General features: G+C 36.9%; 1 protein-coding gene across 1 annotated transcript in view; it reads left to right on the top strand.

Moving 5' to 3' along the window:
- The window catches only part of OCA2 (OCA2 melanosomal transmembrane protein), a 188,637-nt gene that overhangs the window by 79,736 nt on the left and 96,527 nt on the right, over window positions 1–12,374 (top strand). Inside the window, exon 14 of the mRNA XM_069876050.1 lies at window positions 3,456–3,594. Coding sequence (XP_069732151.1) covers window positions 3,456–3,594 — 139 coding nt within the window. The remainder of the gene's footprint in view (window positions 1–3,455; window positions 3,595–12,374) is intronic.

Below are 12,374 nucleotides of genomic sequence, written 5' to 3' on the forward strand. Positions count from 1 at the left end.
ATTGTTACAGTTTTGGATTGGGTCTTTTATGGTCAGCAATCAGTAGTAGACATGTGTGCAAAATGCTCGTTTGGGCTTTTTTTGATCACCTAAATGGAAATCAAAACTTCATATACTCCTATTGCAGTAGTGTAAAGAGCTAACATTTTCAAAGAGACTGTTTGCCTTTTCCCATTGTGTTAATAGCGAGCACATATCCGAAACCTGTTATAGTGCCTTGGCAGCTAACTATTCTTGTTTGTCTCTATATCTGAACTACAACAGCATATTGCACCAAATGGTCCCCAGGAGATGATTTTTTTTTCCTGTAAGGAGGGAGAAATTTTTTTAATTAAAGCTGCCGTGTCCCTCACTGGCTAAATATCTATGTGCAATTTAGTAATTTGTGTTTTAGTGAAGTTGTTATCCCTTCTCAGACTAATTACAAATAGATTAAAAAAATCCCCAGATTTCAACCAAAAGCTTTGTTGCAGAATATGAAACTCTGAATTTACTTCCCACTGCCGATCATGGCATCAGTACTGCCACTGGTTAATTGTACAATTTAAGGTTAGGTATTTGGAACTTTCAATAGCGAACAGTGAAGTTAATTACTTCAGATTTCTGTAAATTAATAACACGTGATATGCAACTACATTTAATCAATGTGTGATTAAAATTACTGTTTAACCTGAATTTAAGCAGTGTCTGGCCATGCACATCTGGTTAATCCAGTTCAGTTTATGGAACATCTAGTCTGTTTTTAAAATTATCCTGAGTTATGTAACACTTGTGGTCATAATCACATTAAAATATGCAAAACTTTATTAAGATATGATCTCACTTTAAAAATGTAGTGTAAAGCAGTAAAAAATTTTATGAGTGGAATTTATTCTAGATTGGGAAACAGCTAGTGAATGAAAGCTTCTCTTGTCTTCTGTCCGATTATATTGTGAAGAGACCACTATGTTTTACTCCAATCAGTAACTTCATCTCTAGCAGTACACAGCACTGAAACTGTTAAACACCAGGTTTTCTTTAGCTATGCTGAAGAATATTTTGAATTAACCATAACTAAGAATAGATTGAAATCTAGACATAAATGTATCATGAACTACTGTTCATAGGCAGAGCTACTGTTGTAGTTATTCTGTTTTCAAAGAATCATAGACCAGCCCAGGCTGTAAGGGACCTTGAAAGATCATCTGGTCCAACCTTTCATAGGAAAGGGAGCCTAAATGAGATTATCTATCACACTGTCTAATTCTGTCTTGAAAACTTCCAGCAATGGGGACTCATCCCATGCCCCTGGGGAGATTGTTCCAGTGGTTAATTGTTTTCACCATAAACATTTTTTTGTTATGTTGAGATGAAATCTCTCACAGTACAAGTTGTACTAATTGCCCCTTGTCTTGCCCTTGTGAAAAGCCTCTGTGCTTATGCTCATTCTTTAAGTACTGGAGTTTTATACTAAATGTACTTTACTTTAATACTAAATGATTTTGTAACACTAAAGAAGGGGAAACGTGGTTTACAGGAAACATTTGTATTTGAATCACTATCAAAGCTAAAATAAAATTTTATCTCACATAGAAAATATAAATAATTGCCTATTTCTAAAAGCTTCATGATGGCAGCAATTTTTTATTTTTCTCACTGCTGTTGTCTTCCAACCTTGTTTGTAGCCTCACTACACTGCACTGTGCTGTCACTGCCATGGAGGTAAAACTTGCAGAAAATCCTACAGACTCTATGAAAATAAGGATTTATATTTCCATTAATATTGCCTAAAACATGACACTTCTTTCACTCTGCATAATGTAGTAAGCTGATAAAAAAATTAATAACTATCTCTTTTTAGCTATAGTTTATTTTCAAGATAACTTTGCTATTAGGAGCTGGAAAAGGCTTAAAATTTTTCACATGGGGAATTATATGATTAGAGTAAGTAAACTGAAGTAGTTTGATCATACCATACAGCTGACACATTCTGATGGTTTCACACTTTGGACTTCACCTCTATTGATGTATGTCAGTGGTTCTTTCTTCAAGTTATCACTAGGCACATCATAAAGAAAGAATTGCTAAAGAAAAGTTAAGGTGGTATTTTTAAATGCTGGGCAAACAAGGAGTGATGAATTGTGTTCTTGTGCACAACTGGTACAATCGGACCCTTTAAATGCATGATTTTAGGCTGTAGGGAAAATAGCGTATTTCTGCACGGTTAATTTGTTCTGGAGTTTTAATGTGCTGATGTGTGTCATCTGACTGTTTTATCTGAGCTTTAAATTGATGTTCTTAGTGACAGAGTAAGTCTATCAAGCTTTGTGCAATACGCTCTTTTCTCTTTGAAATATAGGTTTTAATAATACAGACTTTGAACAGTAAAGCTCAACTTTTCCCCTTTAGGGAAATGCGTGACAACACTACAGCAAAATCAATCCTGAGAAAGCTTTCTTGCTGGTCACTCTTCGCCACATGTATTAGGTAGAAAGGGCAATAATTTAAGCATGGACTCAATCTTTAAGCTATGAAGAAAAAAACAGTCATTCCTTATTCTGAATTGCTGAGGTGTGACTTTCAGGCTTTAATACCATGGCCCAAGTTTAAACTCAAACGTGTACTTCTTAAATGAGTGGATTGTGCAGATCTGTGTGTTAATGTAATTTTTGCATGTTGAAGTAGTCTGTGTGAACATTACAGTGTGTAAATGGGCTATGAGTTGAAAAGGATCATGAGATTGCAGAGTCAATCCCAGTATTTGCCAGAGCGCTTTAAGATGCTTGTTATTTCAAAAGCATCTTACTAAAGAAGCATTAAATATTTTTGAACTGCTAAAAACATTTTGGGATTTGGTTAATGAGAAATGTGTATTTTCTACACTTTCTTCATTACAAATAGAAATTGTCATGATCAAGCTTTAGAGAAGGGGAAAAATGGGAACAGAATAAACTTGGGCTGAAAGCTGAGGTTTCTAATGGATGATTCATGGCTAATAGGTTGCTTGCACAATCCTGTACTGCTGCTCCTAACATGAACATTAACAACTGATACTGAGTGCAGAGCCTGTGACTGCCCAGAATAGTTCTCCATAGGTTACTATAGCCTGAGGACCATAGTTCATAAAGCTCTAAGATGCTCAAAATTTGAAATGCTGTTTTCTGTGTAGTTCAACTGTTGTGATAGTTGATTACTTTTAATGAAACATTTCTTAATGCTCATGAATTTTGTTACCACTGTTACATTATAAATGTAAAAAAACCCCAACCCTTTTACATTTATATTTCTATAATTACAGTAGGACATATAATGTAGCACAATTAAAACTTTAACAATACACACACACATAAATACCATGTTTAAAATCCTGCAGTTATATGGTTAAATGACTCTATCTTGTAAATTTTATAAATTTAAATATTTAAGGTAATTTAGTCATATAGTAAGAGGTTAATTTAATTCTCTTTATACCACAGGCTCTGTGAAGTACTTAATCTTGATCCTAGGCATGTCCTGATTGCAGAAGTAATCTTCACAAATATTGGGGGGGCTGCCACAGCTGTTGGGGATCCTCCCAATGTGATCATTGTTTCAAAGCAGGAGCTGAGAAACCAGGTATGTTTAGTAGCTGTTTGGCTACTAAAATTAAATACTGAAGTTGACTTATGCAATGCTGAACCTTCTTTTCCCCCAGACAGCCATATAAACAGAAAATAATCTACTTTTTCTCCCATGCTATTTCTGCCTTAGTAAGACAATCAGAACAGAATGATAGTTTGGGAAAAAATTGTGACAAAGAATAGACTTTTTTAAACAGACTGAGAATACCAGTTTCTTTTTTTGGTGTTTTTTTTTTTTTTCAGAATAGGTCTTCTCTGAAAATTTAAATATATTGTGACAATACAAACCCTATTCCAAAACAGAAATAAGTATTCACTCACAAAACCCCACAATGTGAGAGGCTGGATTTCCCCATAAGCCTATGCCATAGACAATTCTGCTGCAGGCATAGACTTTGTCCTTCAGCCGCAGCCCAAGAGGATGTTGGGGGGAGTAAAAGAAGACCTGATGTTCCTCCCACGCAGCATGGGCTGCAGCTGGCTTCCACCTCCTGCCAACAGTATGATATCTCCAGAATGCAGTGACAAATTTTAACTTTCAGCATTTGGTTCTTCTGGTTTTGGATTAAATAGTTCCATTTTGCTGAGTGGCTGATGTCAAAGGGAAGGCCGTGGTGGCTGGTGCTGGGTGAGACAGCAGGACTCCAGCCTGCTGCCAGCAGGACCATCCCTGTCCCACCATCTCCTCCTACCCATGTGGTCCTCTCTGCCCTGCAGACTTGCAGAGCCGCTGCTGGTGGGTGTTCATTGTTGCAGCCTTCAGCTCCTGGATGGAGCTGGGGTTTGCATGGTTTTTTTCATGCTTTCAACTGTACCTGCCACCCCTGAACAGGAGGCATCCAGTCCCACTTCTGCCTCTGAGACTGTCCTCCCAGTTATCCTCTGGAGTGTGACCTGTTTCTGGTGCACTGGGGGAAACAGGGAGGCAGTCTGCAAGGGGGAACTCCTCCTGGGACAGGGCACCTCTGCTCACCAGACCCTGCATTGCTGCCAACAAGTGACAAGATGGAAGGGGCAGTAATCATAGAATCATAGAATAACCAGGTTGGAAGAGACCCACCGGATCATTGAGTCCAACCATTCCTATCAAACACTAAACCATGCCCCTTAGCACCTCGTCCACCCGTGCCTTAAACACCTCCAGGGAAGGTGACTCAACCACCTCCCTGGGCAGCCTCTGCCAGTGACCAATGACCCTTTCTGTGAACAATTTTTTCCTAATGTCCAGCCTAAATCTCCCCTGGTGGAGCTTGAGGCCATTCCCTCTTGCCCTGTGCCCTGTCACTTGGGAGAAGAGGCCATCACCCTCCTCTCTCCAACCTCCTTTCAGGTAGTTATAGAGAGCAATGAGGTCTCCCCTCAGCCTCATGTAATAGGCAAGTCTGCAGGGATACCATGCATATTTTTTCTGCTTTGACCTGATGTCATAAACCTTTAAAATAAAGAAATTTAAAGGAATAAAATGTACCGTATCGATTAGTGTGAAAATGCCTGTGCAAATGGGAAGAACGTCTTGTAGTATAAAATTCTAGATTTTTCTAAATTTTGAGTCAATTATGTTTCTGTTGCTATACCAAAACTGAAGCTCTTCTAATTGACTGAATACACTCAGATTAATTAAGTACTGTCCAGGTTTGACAGTAGTTCTTTAAAAGTTCACAGTATTTGATAAACTGAATCTTTACATTCAAAGTATTTGAAATGTGCTGCAATTAGTTTGTTTGGATGATGACTTTGGAGTCATCCAAAGTGACTCCAGCATTTGATGGAGTCAAATGCTGAGCATTTGATAGCTAAATCTCACACTTTAAAGATGAAATTTACGCAACCATTTAAAACTTCAGTCTAAAAGAGAATAATTAGCACCTGCCATGCCAGTAATTTTCCTAAATTCTCAGAAACTCATCATCTCTGCAGAACCTTTTGCTATGAACATGAAAAGCAATTAAACAACCACATTGAAAGGAAACAATTTTACATTTCTCTTCAATGATATTGATAATTTTAGGAGGGCTCAGATGTATAAATACTTCAGTAAATGTGACATTATAACAAATTCTGTATTTGCAACCAGCACAAAAACTTTCTGAATGTTTTCACTCTGGATTGTTTTCAGACCTTTAGTAGCTTCATAGAAATAAGAACATAATAAAACAGATCAGATTCAACACAACCATGGGAATTATGCTTCTTTCTTATATTCTTATTTTTATATCTCTATCTCTATCTAGACTTAAAAATAAAAGGTCAAAGACCTATTCTTGGCTCTGAAGCTGAGTGGCACGGGCTGGGTTATATCCTCACTGCTTAGGGCTCACTCTCTGTGAAGCAGATTTGTCTGGGAGAGTGCTGTGGGAGGAGCAACTGGATAAAGACAACAGTGAGGGAGCTGCACCATCTGGCCTCTTCTAGTCTGCACTGTTGAACTAATAGCTCCATTCCTAATTTTGTCCACCTGCTCTAGCAGGATTTCTTTTATTCTGAAGAAGAAACATTGATATTGTTATCTTGTTTCTGAAACTACTTCTAGCAAAGTGTGCTACAAGGAAGGGTTGTATGCTTAACCACAAATCTGCCCGTAAAATGCATGCGATGTCTGCTATAATTGTACCAAGTAAAATTTATTTATTTATTTATTTATTTATTTATTTTTAAATGTGTTTCAGAGGTAAAAGTTGTTGAATGCAATAATGGCATTTTGGAAACAGGACAACTTATGAAACATTTTTAACAGTGTCTATTAGATGTTTTCTACAGAAAGATATCTGTTTTTTACCTCATTTTGGTATGATGGTCATTTTTTTTGCCATTCTAGGAATTTTTTTCCTTTATATTCTCATTGAAATTCCCTTTTTAATTCTCTTGCACTTTATTTTTAGTGTTATTTTTGAACAGTAATACAGGAGTACTTGTACAAATGCCCTTGAAAGGGGCTGAATAGTGTGTTGCACTATGTAGATGATTGTTTTCTCTATTTTATTAGGTGGCATCAGAAGGAGAATTTTAACAGTCTTCTTGAACTGTTGTACATCAACCTCTAAAAGCACCCTAGTAAGATATTATGCAAGTTTACACTTTCTTAGGAAAGCTTGGATTTTAAATCGATTCAAAATGAAGTGCAGCATTGTTACTTTGGGTGCTGTTATTGGGTTATAGTGTTAGGAATGCCTTACTCTTTTTTTTTTTTTTCTTACTGTAGTGCTGGAGAGATTTTTCTCCCTCAGTTCTGGGGAAAAAGTCATGTCATATTATGGATATTTTGTTAAAGTATATTTGAATAAATGAGATTTTTGTTACAGTTTACTCATTAAAATTTGTCTTGAGATGCAAATGGATGCCAAAAAGATTTTTTTTTCTTTGAAGCAGTGGTTAATTTATAATACTGATATTTCCCCTGCCATCATGCCTGGAATCAGTGGAACATTTGCACAACAGGGGAGGAAGATTTGTTGTTCTCTTGCTTGTTCCTAGTTTAAGTTGGAAGAAGGCTCACAATATCGCATTTCTGTTGTGATGTTAGACAAGAAAAACAGGAGTTTTCATTAAGAAAATGGAAAACACATTAAGTGAATATGAAACTTTACCTTTTATTTCCTTCAGAGTACTGCAACTGAGTTGTTAAGAGCATTATGTTTTTATCTTGAAGAGATGTGTGCTTTGGACTTTTGGACTCACTTTTATATGCACAATAGAGCACAAACCAGCTTGAAATAGTCATTACTTCCAGAAAGATTGAGTGCTAAGTCTGCTGTATTTGGGAACTTCACGTATTGACAGTCGTGTCTTTGTTAACAGAAGTTGCTTGAATTGTAAGCTAAGGCTATGATTACAAGATCGTTAAAGAATGCACGGTGAATAGGTCTACAGAGCAAAATGATGGTGTGAATATAGTGTGCACTAGTGTATCTCATTTTAATCTGTCTAAAAGAGGTAATGATAAGAGCAAAGGTATTTTTAGCACATGCTAACCACTGGATTATATCCTCTTATTTGCCATCTTTGTTAGTGTGAGATAAAGCTTGTAGTATTTATCTGATTTTTGCTGAGGATTTTGGGTTTTCACCTCCCACTCAGAGTTATTCTGGTCATTTAACAAGAATTCCCTGGAAAATGGACAGCCATCATGTTATCCTGTTCTGCCTTTTGGAGACTTTCAGCTTTAGTGCTGAAATTTAGCATGATGAGGTATTATGTGTTATAGTTCATGAAAAATTGCTCTACCAAAAATTATGAATAAAAGCAGAAAATTCTGAAATGTGGATGTGAGAAAATCCTTCTATCAATCTATAGAGGTATTTCAAGTGTTAGCAGATTGTTAAATGGATTCTTATTACTTACTAAGTGCTTTTAATACTTTTGCTGGATACAAGGCTGGTAAAACTTTTTAACAATTTGTAAAACTCCTGCCCTTTCTGTCAATGTCTTATTGATTCCTTTCTCAAGAAGAAGAAATAAATGCTAGATAAGGTACATGAAGTAAAAATTAAGGTTTAATGGCTGATTTCAGATTTGTTTCCCATCTCTGCATGTAATAATCGTTAAAGAGTATAGTGCAAGACAAAAATGTAAGTTTGTCAGTATCAGATAAACATTATTTCCATGTAACACTGTTAGACTATCAGTGATTTTTGGCTAAATGACATCATGATCAGTTCCTCCTGAGACAACAGAGATCTCAGCCACCAGAAGGGATGTTTAAGCCAGTGTAGAAGTAATAAATTACTCTTGCTCTACCTTATTTTATTAATTTTAAAATGTTAAGTAAAGGACATTTTCTCTAGAAGTACAGTATTTTCTGCTCCCTGAATTGCTGCACCTAGCTATAATTTTTGCTTTTTCTCTGGTCTAAAATGGCAGATATCCTCTGGAAAGTTCTTAATTACTAGGGGTTAATTTCATACCTCCAAAAGCAGTAAAAAAATATAATCAGGATGGCAGAACATTACTATTTTAGGGAAACAGTAAGATGCTTCATCCTTACATGAAATTGATGTATTTGGCTTTGCATTTAAAACTCTAAACCAAGGAATGATGCCGACTCTGTTTCTGCTCTGAATCTGTAGGCAGCGGAACCTTTAGGCTGTTGTCTTGTTAGAACAAAATCTTCAGATTTCCTATTGACAGAAGAATGAGAGAAATTTAACACAATCAGCATAGCCTCAAGTAAGGGACATTTGAAGCATATATGGTATTTATCTGACAGACTGTAATCTCCTGGAAGAAAACTATTTCTTGCCTATTGTGTGTGTCGATTCTATTTCGGTCTATTGTGCATGAAAAAGAAAATGTTTATGAAAATGACATTTTGTTGTATGCAGCAGAGATAGGGAGCACTTTAGTGTGTTTTTACAGTGCTGAATCCTGGCCCAGGCAGTGCAGGGGGTTTTGGAGGTATAAAATATGTTACCCACAGCGACGCAGGGTCTGAATGTAGGCTCTGTGGAGGTATTGAATGCCCTTTCTAGGGTATGGGAAGGGGAGCAGAAGCAACTGATGAAATAACTGTGCCACCTTCTTTGTTTCTTCTGCTTCATCTTTCGTATCTGTGGCACAATGTAAACCCTTTAGTCTCTAAAAGTTTTCTTTCTTTCTGTCTTCTCCTTCCCTGAAAGCATGTTCTGTGGGCTGCAGAGGCTGGTGCTAAGCACTCAGCCCCAAATGTCACAGTGAGCAGTGGTCTGTTTCTCACTGTGAGCCCTTTTGTGAAAAGGATTGTGCTTGGTAGTCCTCAGCCTCCTCATGGCTGCAAGGTAAAAGTTGTCCAAGGCTGGCAATTGTCAGGATTCATTTCACTCACTGGTTCTTGTGGATCAATGCAAGGAGGAAATGGGGAGGAAAGGCAGAAGTGGCGGGTGGGAAGAGAATTTAATCCAGCCTTGTGTTACCACAAGCAGTTCAGTCATGCAAGCTGTTACCTGAAATAAGCATGCTCCATGTTAGAAAACGATTTGTTTCAGCTGAATTAGAATGCTGTTCTGCACTGGTAGCAGAGCAGCACATTTTCTTTTTGCCCAGGGATCTTGGAGGCAATGAAGATCAATGGGGTGATATTATGAGATTTAATGAAATCCTGAATTTCAACCCAGGTATTCTCTTAGAAGAGTTTGGTTGAGCTTCTGGATATGGTGCCAAAATTTCTACTAGACATTATTTTTTTCTTTTGTGGTGGTGTTTCCAAATTGCTTTTAAGATTCACCTGTGTCAGCTCTTAGGTCACAAAGCTGTGTCAATCCTGATATTTTTAAGATTGTTTTGCTCTCCATCACATTTAAATTCCTTTCAGCTATCAGTCAGACCTGAGAACTCTCTGTTAATATCAGCATTTTAGTTTGCCTTCTTGGGTGATGTGATTTTTCTTTTCATATAGAAATTAGTTTAGTAGTTTCTGAGCAGCACATTTCTTGTGCTGTATTTTTTTTTGTTTGTTTGTTTGAGAAGCTTCTCATTGTGGCATTTCAGTGATAAGGCATAATTGTTTTTGCTCTGAAATTGGTGTGATATTCAAAATGTAGAAGCAAGTGGCTGCAAATCCTTGAACTTGTTTCTAATAAGGCCCTTCCTTAAATCCAAGTTCAATTAACATATGATGGAGACATTACATCGTTAAAAGTTTAGTGTTTATGAGGATTCTCAGGGTTCCTGGTTTGTTTGTTTTTTTTTCCCTTTAATTTCCTACATAGGCAATTAGTTTTGTGCCTGAGTATCTCTGCATATAATTTTTATTGGCATATTTTGCCTGGTAGCTGGACAACCTTCTTCACGATGTGGGCACATTGCTATCAGCCTAAGAAAAGCTTCCTATCCAATGCTTTTGTTAAGACTAGTTTGAATGCAAAAGTAATGCTCCTGGTCCTAGCAATCCTGGGTTGAGTATATTCTGACCACCACTAATAAATGTATCGTTCCTTAACTAGGTGTTTTCCAGTCATTTCACTTTTCAGAGGTTAATTTTTTTCCAGTCAGATTTAGGCTTTGCTATTTCAGCTGATGCAACTTCAGTATTTTTACAGCTTAATTGCTTTCAGGTTCCCACCTCTCCTTAGGTCACTTTAGCCACCATACAAACTTGAATACTAATTTTCCATACTACTGAGCTGTTTAACGGCATATTGTCAATACCTGAGAAATTTCCAGACCAAGGCCAGTTCACCTTGCTTTTAAGGATTCTGATTTTTCTGGCCAAAATTTTCTGATTTTTCTTTTTGATTATAATCTTAGAGGCAAGCCATATAAAAATTAGATTTATTGTCAGTTTTAAATGGCTATAATTAATGGAAAACACATGGAAGACATGGACTTTATATACTTTGGGGACAAGTTTTCCAAACATTGAGACTTTGAAGAATTTCAATTATTTTCTCATTGCTATTGGTAAATTTCCTAAAGTTATGAATGTTGATTTCATCCTTCACATAAATGTCTCCTGTAGCTCTGAATCTTGACTTGACACCCAGAGGCCAGTCTTTCTAAGCATCTATGAAAAGTTGACTTGTAAAGTCTATCTTGCAGAGATGTCAGATATTTGACTGGATGACTTATGTAAGAAAACTGAATGAAAAGATATTTACCTCTGTAGTATCATCTTTTACTGTCTGATTCTTAAAATAAGCTTATTCCGATTCGTGAAGAATCTTCTTTCTAATTTCTTAAAAGAAATGGCAGTAGCAGAATTATAATGAAAGGCCAGTGAATGAACAAGTATACAGTTTCATCTTTTAGTGGATGGAAAGTAGAAAAGGCAAGGCATCTGCTTTTAAATAGAAACTAAGGTTATTTTTCTTTAGCTTGTGAAGCTGAAACTTATATTTTTAATAGGATCAAATTATAATCCTAGGTCTGCATATTTATGTTTTGAGATTTATTTAACTGCCTGCAAACTATGGATTTTTTTTGCAAAAGAGCACTAATCTTTATCTGGCTATGAAAGTTCTTTATGATTTTAATCAGTTTCTTGTGTCGTGTGTCTTTTTATTATGCCCTGTGGTGCAATAGAGAAACATTTTTTTCCCTTTTTTTGAACCAGAGACATTTCAGCTGGGACTTTTTCACATAAATTCTTTTAGTAGGAGACAAGATAGAAGAACACTCATATATAGGAGCAAGTTCCAAATAGTCTTAGCACACAGGAGGTAATATCAGCTAAGGCTGTATGAGAAGCTGTTTTTATTTTGTGTTAGCATTACAGAAGGGTCTATAGGTAGCACACAGGTGTTTGGTTAAAGGCAAGTCACTATAGAGACATGTAGGTGTGGCACAGGGGTATCCCATGCCTAGAGTCTCTGGGAAATCAGTGGATGCTCTGAAAATTCAGTTTGGACAACTTGAGCTACCCAGGGCTTGGACCATGCTTTTTTCCTATTGTCACAAAGCTGATCTGTTGGAATTGCCAATTCAGACAACCTCTGCTCTATGAATATAAGACAGTTCCTTGTTCCCAGAGTACTTGGATGTGAACTCCCCTGGGAGCCCCCCATGGACAACTTCTGTTGGACAGGCTAGTCATGACTGCCTTAGAAGATCTCACCCCATAGGCTAACCTTGATCCTTTATATTGTGTGTAGTATGGAATCATAGAATAATTCAACTGTAAGGGGCCCTTGAAGTGATATAGTCCAACACCCTACTCAAAGTATGGCTGACTCAGAGGTTTAGGGTGGGTTGTTACTATTCACTCCTATTGGTTAATATTTTCTGCCTAACTTTTTTGAGAACCCCTTATTTAAACAAAATGTGAAGAGATATGTCTGTTTATTAAATAGGCAGAAAAGTAAGCAG

The sequence above is a fragment of the Phaenicophaeus curvirostris genome, chromosome 1, assembly GCF_032191515.1.
Source record: "Phaenicophaeus curvirostris isolate KB17595 chromosome 1, BPBGC_Pcur_1.0, whole genome shotgun sequence".
Classification (NCBI taxonomy): Eukaryota; Metazoa; Chordata; class Aves; order Cuculiformes; family Cuculidae; genus Phaenicophaeus; species Phaenicophaeus curvirostris.